Source organism: Limulus polyphemus, unplaced genomic scaffold (genome assembly GCF_000517525.1).
Source record: "Limulus polyphemus unplaced genomic scaffold, Limulus_polyphemus-2.1.2 Scaffold3767, whole genome shotgun sequence".
NCBI lineage: Eukaryota > Metazoa > Arthropoda > Merostomata > Xiphosura > Limulidae > Limulus > Limulus polyphemus.
Genome location: NW_013669377.1, coordinates 65,565 through 80,152, shown reverse-complemented (window position 1 = coordinate 80,152; position 14,588 = coordinate 65,565). Strand labels below are relative to the sequence as shown.

Below are 14,588 nucleotides of genomic sequence, written 5' to 3'. Positions count from 1 at the left end.
TAGTAGGTTTTTACGTTTTACTTACGTTTACGTTGTCGAATAGTATACTATTATTAGTTCTTTTGTTTTGTTGTAGTTAGTGTAAGTTTTGTTGTGTGTGTAAGTATTGTGTGTGTGTGTGTGTGTGTGTGTGTGTGTGTGTTAAACTGTACCTGTTTAAAACTACAGAAATTTTCTTCACAGAAAAGACATGTAATTTGATATAAAGTTAGCTTATACATTTTAGACACAAGTTGAATGGGTAATGAAGGAAACTTTATTTCAACATTTATAGAAAATTTTGTCAGTTATAAGTATTTTACCAAGACACAGGAATACATATAACTATAGTACAAAAAAGTCACATGACTAGAGATTGCTTACATTTTCATAAATGTATTTTGTAGAGATTTGGTTCTTTGTTTAAAATTACAATGTTCTACCTTTTTTAATAGATAAACTGTGGTTATATTTTATGCTTATCCTATTAAAATAGCATGTATAAACGAATTGGCTAGCTGGCTACTTAATTATTTCTAACTAAAGTTATGATAAGGTTAAATATAAACATTATTAGCCTTATTGGTGATAATAAAACATTTTCGTTATTTAATTATCATTTTATGAGGTTTACAGATCAGTGATGATGTACTACACATTTTAAAAACAAACATCATGGGAATGGCATGGTGGTGTTTAACTGATATTAGCAATTCATCTATCTATTACAAACATCCAGATTATCTTTGAATATTTTGTGGAAAGTACTTTTTCTTTTAAAACAAAAAATATGTTTCTTCACAAAATGCCTTTATGGTGACCTTTAGAAGAAATCTATCAAATGAAACCAAGGTCAGTTTGAAAATTACTTTCGAACTGCTGACACACCTGCTTGAAGCACCTAGGCATTGATGATGAATATACACCAGTGGTGAAACAGATATAGATCTGAAAATATCTCTTTCAAAGTCTATAATACTTACGTGGCTCACCAAAAACATCCAATTGAAACTTAAGTGTCTTATATCAAGTTTGATTTGTAACTTGTAGAACTATTGCCCTCATAAATATCATGTTAAAATCTTTTAACTGATTTTGAAAAATATTACTTTACTTCATAATTTTTGGAACTGATTTTCATTAAAGTACTTTAGATATTTTATTACAAATTCACATTTGAATAAAAACTAGATCTTGATTTAAGTTTGGATAATATCAGTTGTAGAACATTTGTGATTGATGCAAAACAAAACCGTCAAATTTAAGTGACATTGTATCATCTTGAATTTTTTTCAGTTAAAACAGTGGAAGTTATCCTCAATATTGTTATCAACTTTAAAGAGCACTAAGACTATATACGTCTTAAATGAAATTATTATGTATATTAATAGTCATAGCTTGAGTCTGTCTGCAGTAGTGAAGATTTCGATTGCACATCTATGGTTAAAATGTTTAGCATTGGGCTCTTCAATCAAAAGAATTCTTCAGTTATACTCTACCAGCCTGGAAAGTTATAAAATGATTTTATTTTATTAGTTCATCCTTTTTCCCATTTTTACACACCCCATAAATGCAGTACAATTTTGTTTTTCTGCCGATTACATTTATTTTGCATCTACAATATAAATGTTTGTGTTAACTTGACCAATGCTCAAGATGTTAAAGGTAAGCAGAAAATTGTGCTCTTAAATGATGCTGAAAGCAAGATTTTTGTTGAAGACTATGAGTTGGTTTGTGTAGGAAGAGGGAAATAACTTATTTTGGAAAAATTCAGATTGTAATACTAAAAGAAGAAAAGCAAGAGACAAGTAGAGACTCAGTTGGCTTGATAACATTGGAAAATGGATTGAAGATGAGAAGTTTGAGCTAGGAAAGTTGGTGCAGGTAGCAACAAACAGAAAACAATAGTTGTTGGCCATCAGAATTGTTGAGACAATAACTGATGAGAAGGCTGAGCTTTGAAGCTTTTTCTTACCACATTTTATTTGTTTGTAGTTAAACATAAAGCTATGTAATGGGCTATCTGTGCTGTGCCCACCATGGGTATAAAAACTTGGTTTTTAGAGTATACATTCACAAACTTACTGCTAAGCCACTGACCTGAATCACAAAGATATTAATCTTTGATGGTAAGTAAAATAATTGGGAGATTAGAAATAATACATCAGAGTCAAATAATGTTTTCCTCAGTGTTTTAAAGTAGGTCAAAGATCAGATATGCGAGCCTTTCTCTTTCATTTTTGGTAGGTAAATAGAGAATGGGCAGATGCCTAAGGATCATAGAGTTGCTAATACTTTACTCCCATTTTTAAAGATAGTGACAAAGTTGTCCTAAATATTATAGTCCAGTTTGAATTAGTTATGTAATGAAAAAATTCTTGTCTAATAAAAGAAGCTTTACAAAATGAGATATGATATCATAATAGACAGCCCACAAGGATTCAGTAAAGGGAAATCTTGTTTAAATAACTAGAGATTCAATGAAGATATTTACTACAGAACAATGAGACTAGAAACAAGTGTAAAACACAATCACAGTGTGCATACTTGCAGTGTACTTAAAACATTGGACAAACACTTAGTGGACATTCTCTCGTGTCAAAATCATCTGCCAGACTCTCTGAGATCTTCTACCAGGCTAACTAATCAAAGGTTGTAACAGACTAAATTAAAACAACTACAACCAGTGTTAAACAAAAAAAATTATTAAACCGTAACAACAACAACTGAAATCCAAAATAAAACTTTCAAACAATTGGAATACAAGTTGTATCACTTACAAAAAAAAAACAAACATCAAATCTGTGCCTATTAAGGACTTGATACAAACATTAATAAATAATACAACATAAATATCAAAGTTATTAATTTCAACAGATAAAGGAACTAGGAAAAAAGAACTAGAAGAAGAAAAAAACCTAATTCCAAAATTAAACCACACACTTCTCAAGATCAATAACAATACTGAGCAAAAATCAGCAATAGTTTGTTCTAACTATATCTCATAAACTAACTCTTTTAAGATCAAGGTAGGGTTTTATTTCGTGGTTAGAACATGAGGTTAGATCTCATGTGACTAGCTAACTTACATAATCTTTCACAATATTAATATCTGTAGGTCACGACTATGGGAAACTTGTGTCAGTTTCATAATACAACCATACTCAAATTCAACGTGTTCTAGCTTGAGTTAGCTCTTTAATATAATTAAAAATTCATAGTTGAGCTAACCATCAGACAAAATAAAAATTAATGGTCAACAAAACCACAACAAAATAAAAGCAGAATTCACTATCTCAAAAGATGTCTTAGTTTTCAAGAGACCATGCATTACCCAAAGCAATATGTGCTACCACATGAACAGCTGTCCTATTATATATACATAGGTGGGACTCTAAAAATCACCTAAACAACTATTAAAGGACACTGCTGTCAACATTCTTACACAAGGTTGCACTAAGCAATGTTTTCCATGAGCAATAACAGGTATTACCTACTTCAAGAATAAATACTGACACCGGTAACTTTAAACAAGATTAACAATTTTCTCAACCACATGTTATGTGAAACCTTCATGTATCCAGAACCGAAGGAATCTAAATTTGGGAAAGATAGTTAAATGAATTGTAGGGTGGCTGGGTGGGAAAAAAAAATTTTGGTATTAATGAAGTTCAGTCAGATTAGACCCTTGTTATAAATAATGTACCTCAGTGGTCAATGCTTGGGCCTTTGCTATACTTATTTACAATGATCACAAAGTTTGTTGACGAGATTAAACTTTTGGGTATTTGTAATTGTATTAAGAATTGTTAAGTACTACAAAATGGTTTGGATGAAGTAGAAGGTTGTGCAAATAGTTTGCAAACGAGCTTTAAGCATAGCGAGATTAAGGTAATGCATCTTGGTTATACAGATCACATGCTTAATATATATTAAAATCCACTAAATAACAACGACTAAAGAAAAGCATTTTAACGCAGTGACAAATATTCATAGAAGTCACTCAAACCATCAGAGGAGAGGTACAAAGGAATTCCAGAGATGTAAGAGTTATCTTATGAGGATAGGTTAAGATTTCATAAAATAGGGATAAGAAGTGATCTTATTAAAGTTTATGTTCAATGTACCAGTTATTTTTCAGTTTATTATTCACTTTTTTATATTGTGCATTATATGAAGTGGTGACTACAGCCTACACTGCTCTCATTTGGAATTTGTTCAGTGTGTTTGTGTGTGTGTGTGTCTTACATACTTCTGGTTTTGTATTATCCCAGTCACAGATTTTATTTATTAAACATATTTGTGCACACATTTATTTTTCACAAATCTCTCATCATTTCTATTGATTATTATGCTGCACAGAAGTAAAGTAAGTTAATTGTAATACTGAACTTTTAACAGTTTTTCAAAATAAAATTTACAACATTTGAATAGTTCAATTTTGATTAACTATGACCTACAATAAAAGTTTGTCTGGTACAAATTTAAGACTTCATGGTATCAATTATTTATTCTAAATATGAGAACCTCTTTGAAATGGATACAGTTATGAGGCTATTTTTACAAAACTTTAAGTACAATAAATAGATGTAATCAGGGATGAAATTCTCAATAAAAAAAGTAGAGGTACTCCACTCGGTGAAGTGAACCTGTTTTTGCGAAAGAAAAAATAATCTACGTGTAAACAAAAAATGATAAAGAAACTCAAATACATCCTGGTACTAGTACCACCTTAAAAAATAAGTTCTGGTACTCAGTACCAGTGAGTATTGGCAAAATTTCACCCCTTGATATAATGTATTGTGTACTTGTAAGAAAAATTAATTTTACTGAAAATTGTATGAGCTGAGACTCAAAATGTATCCATGAAAGAGCTGATGTTTTATTATAGTGATACAATTTTTTTATGAGGAAATCCAGTAGAACCATGTGAACAATAAAGTATGTTAAATGTCTTAAACTGGTCCTGTTCATGCTTCAGATTTCAAAGCCAGTATCAATGTAGATGGCTGATATAAATCTGTAAATGTAACTTCAAAAATACTCAGTATGATTTTCTATTTTAAGCTGTGCATAATTAATAATACTAATAGTAGTACCAGATAATCAGAAAAAATCATTGCAGTTTATTTTATTATTATGGACAAACAATGAAAAGCTTTATCTAAAACTTAAGTTAAACTTAAATACACGTTATGTTGCGACACAAAATTACGTTTTCAAAACAATATTGGTTAAGATTAAGGAAGAATGTTGTATTGTATTAATATTGATAATTATCATTTTGAAGTTGAATGGTTGTCTTAAGAAGTGTAATTTGGTAGGTCATGATTTTAACTCACATTATTATTAGACTGGTCTTACACTTAGTCTTACTAAGACTCATAGTCATACTCTAGCGCTACTGCTAACAGCAATAGTAATTTAAATTTTAGTTTGTTAGTAATATTATTATTAAAAGATTTAATGTCAGCTTACCCTTGAAATACAGTCCAGAGAAACTGTCTGTCTGCCATTTGGTATTGGGCCATCTTTACAATTTACAAAAACTAACGGGAAAACAATCGAACAACAGTCTTTAACTGTTACTACGTGTACAAACGTCACGCTCACTTTTAAGTTACACAACAGCAACAGTTTAGTGCTAATAACTGCGGAAAGTGGTGAAACAAGCCACACCCAAATGTAGGTATACAAATATTATAGAAGTTCCGCCAGACTTCCGTCAGTTTCAAAACAAGACCAACTTTCCCTATATTTTATATTCACACATGTGAACATTAAATTACTTTAATTAAGTCAATTTTTTTTATTAAACTTTGAATCATTTTGAATAATTAAATAATTCTAATCTTTGTTAAATACTCAAAAAAGAGCAAATAGTGACACAAAAATAATCACTGAGCGATGCATAAAAATATACACATATAACCTTAAATCTAAAATTATACTTAAATTATTGCTACGCATCTGCTTGTTTGTTAATTTCCGGTAGAAATTCTTTCCGAGGTACTTCAGCGATACAAGTCCCTTCTTGATTAAACCAGTTTATTCTTTCTCGATACAAACTTTTAGCACAAAGTAATCCCACAGTCAGTACGTTTCTCGTCACGTTAAATAAACTTAACAATTTTTATAATACACGCTATAAATCACAGCAAATCACAATCTCGATATCTTCGTTCTCTACCAGTGCAAAACACATACTAGCTCGAAACAGAATCTCATTAAAGACAACATTTATGAAGCCATTTGTGAGGTAGGATTAAAACAACAAGTCTGAATAAATGCAGAAGGACATCAAAAAAGCATCAAGAGGCTGTAATTAAAAAATTAATGAAGAAGAAAAAGAAATTAACAAGCTAGAAAAAACATCAATGACAAAATAAAACATCTGGAAAATGAATTATTAAATTCCAATATTAAACCATATAATTTCTGCCTGGGGTCAGGAATTCCAACTTAAAATCCAGTTACTACAAAATATGGACAAGGAGAATCACTTTGATCTATATCTATTACTACTACTGCTGACACTACCAAATAAAGTTCCAGAGTTTAGCTGGCCAGTTAAACATTGGCCAATTGAGAAACCAATGGACTATGATGGGAAGATATCATGAGAGCCATATGAAATTCAGTTCAAAGTAATTTCCAGAAGAATAGATGGAACAATAAACAACAGGACATTCATTTTCCTTCTCATTTAAAGGGACCAGCTTTTAAAATAATAAGTAACTTTTTAGCTGAGAAGCATAACAAATATCAAGCATTAGCAACTGCCTTATCCAACAGATTTGGAGTAACTCACCAGCAGAAAGTATTCAAAGCATAGTTTCGGAACAGGATACAGAGGATAAAAAAGACATTAGCTGAACTTGCATAACATCTGTAAAGACTTTTACAATTATCTTACTCAGATGTTGTTCATGAAATGTTAGATTCCTTGTCATGGGATTAATTCATAGATGCCATAAAGACGAGGATATGAGAATTAGAAGTGGAAGTGGATGTACGTATTTAAAGAAAGTTCTGTAGTTGGCAATGGAACTAGAATCCATTAAAGTCCCAGATAAATAGATAAGGAGACTATATCAAAGTTACATTATTGTCAGATAAAGTAGCAGTAAAACATCAGCTCATATGGATGCTAGTCTAGAAGAACTAAAAAGATTAGTTAGACAACTAGTTACACAGAATGGAGGAAATAAGCTACAAGACAAAAAGTATTTCAAGTATCTTGAAAGGACACATTTCCAGGAAGTGCAGACAGAGCTTGTATGGAATAAAAACTTCTTCAAAAAAAAAGGGAACACTTATAGATGTGGAAAGCCAGGCCATTACTGCCAAGACTGCGAAGAATCAACAACTGTCAATAAACTAAGAAGACAATACCTCTAGGATCAGTTTTTGAGCTCAACCAAATTAAAGGAACAACAAAGGGCTAGTCAGAAACTTGGAAACAGAATTCATCTGGATTTATGGAGTAAAGTTTAGTTGAAAAGACCCCACCTACCCCAAATGATGTAAGAATTTCACTATTTAAAGAAGTCAGTTCATGAGTCCGTGGGTTTACTGATGGGAAGTCTTGCAGTAAGTTGATCAACACTGATTATGTAGCTACAATTGTTCAACTCGATTTAATAATGAAAGATGGAAAATTGCTTCCAGAGATGAAAAAAAGAGGGGTGGTGTGAACAAGAAATGGACATTATGTTCCAACAAAAGAAAAGTTAGAAGTTATCCTTACTTTAGAAACTTCTCTATGCCTCATAATTTGAGGATAATTGACATAAAGGAAGAGTACATATTTGGAACTGATTTCATATGGAGACACGGATGCGAGGTTTGGCTAACTTCAAGTAGCTTCACAGTATATAACCTGGAAATCCCTTTGCACTTCTACATCAGGAGGTTGAACTTCTTGTAACAAACAACAAGGAGAGCAATTACTGTACCACCAAAAAGTTAAATGATCATACCACAACTTGTTAAAAATAAATATACATGTTATAGCTGTACCATAATAGATCCAAATACTTCAGTGTCTCCTGATGGATTAATAGTTTGTGTAACTCTCGTGAATCTGAAGAATAAATATACCATCATTAGGGCCATGACATAACAAACCATACAATTTGAGTCAAATTTGGATAAGACATTTTGAGGTGTGAGGCTGTACAGGTAGTTACCCACATCAAAGATCATCAGAAATAGTCACTCTTGAGGAAATATGTAGAAAGTCTGATAGCAAATCCTTAAATATAGGCAGCTTGCCACCTAAATACGCTTTATAACTGGAGCTTTAAATGTCTTATACCTGATCATTGTCAGAGATTACATACTTTGTTAATAGAATATCAAAACAGCTTCTTCAGTGGACTTCATGACTGAGGTAAAACAAATATATTATCTCAAAAGATTGATACTGGAGATGCACCTGAAATTCGTAAGTTAGCTAGACAAATTCCACTTGCAAACAGGTTGAGGTTTTCAAAGAGATAGATGTTTGTTTTTAATTATGCACAAAGCTACACAAGGACTATCTGTGCTCTGCCCACCACGGGTATCGAAACCCGGTTTCTAGAGTTGTAAGTCCGCAGACATACCGCTGTGCCACTGGGGGGCAAGAGATAGAAGTCACGAGTGGATATTGGTAAATGCAAGTCGACAAAGCAAGTAGAGAGAGAAGACAGGAAATGGATAGTGAGAATTTGTTGTGCTACCATTTGGATTATGTACATTTCAGTGGTTAATGGAATGTGCACTGTATGAGCTACCATAGAAGGTTGTGCTCATATATTTGGATGACCTTGTTGCGCATGAGAATACCTTTTATAATATATATGACGGGCTAAGGAATGTTTTGAATTGTTTGAAGAAAGAGAACATTAATTTGAATCCAATAACTGTGAATTATTGCATGAACAGGTGAGTTTTCTGGGAGACATAATAATCAGCAGGGAAATAATCTACAGATCCATCAAACACTGGCTCTTTCCAGAATTAGCTAATACCAAATAACCTGCATGAGTTAAAAGGATTTCTTGAACTTTGCTCTTATTATCATTGTTTTTTAAAATATTTCTCTGAAATAGTTTGTCCCCTACATAAATTACTGGAAAAACAAAGAAGTTTTGTTTGAATGCTGATTGTGAACAAACATTTAACATATTGAAGAAGGATTTGATTATTGCTCTTGTATTATCATATCCAACTCTGGAAGGTCCGTTCATTTTAGAAAGATACTAGACAACAAAGAAAAAAAACATGTGATTGCCTATCATAGAAAGGCAACGAATGCCACAAAAATGAGGCATTACTGTTCCACTTAAAAAGAGCTACTAAGTGTTGTTTGAGTCTTAAATTATTTTCATAATTATCTATATGGAAAACGTTTACTCTCTAGCCAGATTGTGCAGCATTGAAGTGATTGGTGAATTTTTATAATACAGATGGACAAATAGCAAGATGACTCCAGAAACTTCAGGAGTACAATATTATCATCACACATCACCTTGGACAGAACTATGGAAATACTGATGCATAGTCCTGAAGACTATCTATTAATGAAGTGTGTAAGCACTGTGAAATGAGGAAAGCACAAGATAGTAAAGATGACCAACCTAAGGTACAACAGAACATAATCCAAGATGTGGCATCCACAAGTGATGGTGAAAAACTATTGTAATCAATCACTCAATTGAAAGCTGCTCAGGCAAAAGATATGAGTTTGAAACTAATTATTCAGGGTTCACAGAAGTGCAGAGAGATCATTATAGCAAACATTGCTCCATACAGCCCAGAGACAAAGATGCATTGAGTAAAATATAATTAACTATGCTTACAAGAAGGCATATTGTGCCAGAAGTGGGAAGATTCTAGTAAACAAGTATCAAGTAGAAACAATGACTACAGCTGGTACATTCACAATTTCTACATTCTGAAATATTTCGCAATCTCCACAACCTTCCAATGGCTGGATGCTTAGGCCTTAAAAACACCAAATTGAGTAAAAAGATGTTTTTATTGTGTTGGGTGCAGAGGTTTGTAGAGAATTTGTGTAAAACATATGGACTCCACTGTGAGTGAAAATGTCCATGAAAGGAACAATATGAGGAATTATAACTATATTGTGTTGCAGTACCACTTGAGAGAGATGCTGTCAATGTACTTGGTCCCCTACCATAGAATAACAGTTGGAATAGATACATTATGGTTGTGATGGACTATTTCGTGAAATGGCAAGAAGCATATATTGCTCTTAACAACAAAGCAGAAACAATAGTAAGGCAACTCGAAAATGATTTCATCTCAAGATTTGGTGAGTGACTGTGGAACTTCACTGAGATCATAGACAGAAGTGTGTCATATCTTTGGGATTAAAAATACCAAGATAGCAGCGCTTCACCTATCTTCTGATGATATGATGAAGAGATACAACTGCATCTTTTAAAATACATCAGCCACTTATGTGGATGAACATCAGAGGATGTATAGTCAAGATATTTCACTGTTGATGATGAGTTTTTGTACAACAGTACATGAAGCTATAGGTATAACATATTCGTCACTGATGTTGGGGAAAGAACAAAGATAGATTAAGAAAAACACCATCAATGACATACATGACTATATTTGGAAAATACTTAAATAAGCTAGTGATAAAATGAAAATTCACTAAGATGTTAATGCTGACATGGGTGTATAATCTTCAGCATAAGAAAGGATGAATTCCAATGTGAAGCAGGAGTTGGAAAGGGCTATATGTTGTACTTAAAATAATTGATGATGTGGTTTACAGACTCTAGAAGGATAGTTGATCCAAGTCAAAGGTTATCTACTGTGATTGTCTTTGGAAGTATGTCAGGAAGAGAATGACCAACTAGGTAACTCAAGAGAAGAATTTGTCAGTTGAAACTCAACCTGCTGAGAAGCCTGTCAAGACCACTTCCAGAGTATCATCAAAGATGGCACCACCAGTGAATTCAATCAATCACCTACCTATTAAGAATTCCTCCAGTGACAGAAAAGCTAGTGACAACAAAGGACGAGAGAACATCCCATTTGTATTACATGGGTTTTGAAAGAGAAAACCATTAAAAAGACTTTTTAGTGAATGGACAGTTTAATGTAATGTCTTATATTTGTAGTAGGACTGTTCAGGGGAATTCCTAAGCCAAGAAGGAGCTGTGTTGTAAGTCAAATTTTCATAATTTAATTCTGATATGATAACCAAAGAGTGCCTTATATTAAGATCAAGTAAGTTTGAGAGAGTAGGCCAAGAAAGCTCTAAATCTGGAATCAAGAAAATTTAGTAAATTTTGGGAGTAACGAGTACCACTGACAAGTGTAAATTATACATAGGAGAGTCAGGGTCGATAGGTTGTTAGGTTTTCAGTTGGTATTGCTAATCATTGAGTGAAGTATTTGGATCCGTGTTTTTGTATCGCTTTCATTCAATTCCTCGATTTATTAGCCATGAAAATGTATAAGTAAGTTTAGTTATTCGTTAATCGTAATACCACTATTGAAGTATATCCATTTGAACATTATTTTTAAGCTACAAATTACAACAACTGTACAAAGTAAGAACCGGATGTCTGCACAGGACAATCAGGCCAGGGCCGAGGGAGGCAACTCAGGAAGGGGCGGCAACCTTGAGTAAAGAAGGCAGCTCAAGTGAGGGCAGTACCTGTAATAGAAGTGGCAACTTGAGTAAGAGAGGCAACAACTCAACTGGGGCCAGTAGCTCAAATAAAGGCAGCGAGTAAGGCAGGCAGTTCAAGTAAGGGCGGCAAAAGAAGATAAATCGGTCTACCTGTGATTTGATAATTGTGACCACTAATTTTATGTTTAAATAGCTATTTTGTGCTATATTAAACATTCTAGTGGTAATGGTGTAGAAGAGGGTTCATATAATTCTGTAGTATTTTTTAAAATAAACTTTTAGTAATTGGTTTGTTTGGAATTTTGTGCAAAGCTACACGAGGGCTATCTGCGCTAGCCCTCCTTATTTTAGCAGTGTAAGACTAGAGGGAAGGCAGCTAGTCATCATCACCCAAAGCCAACTCTTGGACTACTCTTTTACCAATGAATAGTAGGATTGACTGTAACATTATAATGCCCCCATGGCTGAACAGGCGAGCATGTTTGGGAGGACGGGGATTCGAACCCACGACCCTCAGATTGTGTGTTGAGTGTCCTAATCGTCTGGCCATGCGAGGCCATTTTAAGTAATATGGGTTTCATGAAAAAAGTTGTATTTTGCTTATTGAAATAAAAATGTATTTGTTAAAATGTTATATATGTTGTCTTTTATTTGAATTTATCAAAAAATGTAAACAATTGGTAGTATTCTGTTTATATTAATCAAATACTTTTGTGTGAAAAGTTTTGTGATTTTTTATTATTATTATTATTGAAATTTATACATTACATACAGCTCGAAAAAACATAGTCTATCAAAATCACTTTTAGAGTTAATTCTTTAACATTTAATTCCCCACAGATATTTTAGTTATATCTTTCTATTTTGTTTTGCCAAGCAATCTTTTCATTGACTTCATTGAAGTCATAGCAGCCAAATTGTTCAAAGTTATAACAGCCGAAGTAAAAACAGCTAACTATTATTCTATAAGTGTTAATTTAACACCCGATATATCACATGTGGACCAACTATCCTTTATTCGATATGTCAGAAAAGATGGTGTTTTTGTGGAACAATTTCTAAAGTTCATTCCAATCCCTGAACATACGGCTGACACTTTATTCAAATCAGTCATTAATACACTGTAATTTTATCTAATTGAGTTGCTTAATTGTAGAAGACAGTCCTATAACAATGCTATCAACATATCTGAACCTTATTCTGACCTTCAAGCTCGGATCAAAGACAGATACTCCTAAGCTTTGCATATCCCTTGTTCAGCAAATTTATTAAATCTTGTGGGAACATGTTCTACTGAATGCTGCTGGAAGTGATTTCTTTGTTTGGGACCACAAATAGGTTGGAAGTTCTCTAGCCTCTTACTTACAATCTAAATGTAATGTCGTCAAAATTTTGTCACAGGATGGTTAGTGGACGATGACGCATGCCACAGTTTAATAAAAACAGGAAAGAGATAATTAAAGTTCTGGATGCAATCGAAAAGGACTGTTACGTCTCTGGTCGTTTGTTAATTTTCCGTAAACTTTCTTTTCGAAGAACTTCAGCGATACAAGTCCTTTCTTAAATAAAACTAGTTTATTCTTTTTCAATACAACTTTGCAATACACAGAATTTCCACAGTCACTTTAACTTCAACACACTCTATAATTCACAACAATTCACGCGCTTTACTTACGGTCACTACCGCTCACTTGACTCAATTATCTGTCTCTATATCTGTCTATCTGCAATTCATTTGCTGGGCTTATATATTAAAATAGAGGACGTCTGGTAAACATGAAACTCATCATGTGTTACCAGCGTCACGTGACTTTCGCTGTCGTAACAGGACATTTCCCATAAGCCAGCGACTCGACTTCAGGCTGCAGCCCTGTGGAGTAGCTTGGAGCAGCTGGAGACCACCACAATGACCGTATTTTGGGGCTAAATGCTACATTATGGACAGATTTAATGCCACCATCAAATGCCTAGAGAGTATCGATATAGAAATCGGACAGTTGCTGAATTCTATGGTCCTCTTTTCAAGCTCCTACAAGAATCAAGAAATTAGTTCAACAGATTTAAAAAAAAAGAAGCCCAAGTGCTATCTGGGCTAGAGAATTATGACATGGCTACAGCTATATGTAGAAAGAAGAACCTGCCATTTGATGTTGAAGCAAGTGGATATTTTTGAGGGAATTTTGCAATTGTTTCAGAATGCTTAGCAGTTTAAATGAGTTTAAGAAAGAAATTATAACAGTTTTCTGAGTTTTTAAGTGAACATATAAATGAAGAAATGGGGTAAGTAAAGATGCCTGTATTGCGAAATAAGGTCGAGAGCTAGAAAGTACAGCTAGCTGGTTAAGTGGTATTGAGAATCATGAGTTAGTGAATCACGAATTAAGAGTTATAAAAAATGAAGATATTGTCTAGCAACGAAGTAAGTGCACTAGCACCCGTGATGGGCTGTGGTTAATTACTGAAGCCGACTCGTTCGTACTGTGGAAGCTACGAAAAAAGTTGATGTTAGCACGCAAAAGCAGTGGGCCCGGCATGGCCAGGTGGATAAGGCGCTCAACTCGCAATCTGAGGGTCGCGGGTTCGAATCCCCGTCCCACCAAACATGCTCGCCCTTTCAACCTAGGACCATTTTAATGTGACGGTCAATCCCAGTATTCGTTGGTAAAAGAGTAGCCCAAGAGTTGGTGGTGGGTGGTGAGGACTAGCTGCCTTACTACTCTTTGAAAAGGTTACTGTTTGTGCAGATGAGCGCATAAGTGTAAATTTGGTGTGTCCGGATTTTCAAAAGGTATTTGACAAGGTGCCTCCATGATCAACCACCCCAGTGGCTTGGAATTGGAAAGTGGTGAGAACTCCCATACTCCACTCAAAGAAAGGAAGGTGACAATGCAGTGGAGAGTCCGAAGGAACGTCACCACTGGAGACAGTGCAATGGGTG

General features: G+C 33.8%; 1 protein-coding gene across 1 annotated transcript in view; it reads right to left on the bottom strand.

The window, feature by feature from the left end:
• Positions 1-5,678, bottom strand: part of LOC106470003 (programmed cell death protein 6-like) — a 23,241-nt gene extending 17,563 nt beyond the window's left edge. The window contains exon 1 of the mRNA XM_013930522.2: positions 5,458-5,678. Within this exon, the coding sequence (XP_013785976.1) occupies positions 5,458-5,510 (53 nt within the window). The 5' untranslated portion in view covers positions 5,511-5,678. The remainder of the gene's footprint in view (positions 1-5,457) is intronic.
• Between the last annotated feature and the right edge of the window lie 8,910 nt (positions 5,679-14,588).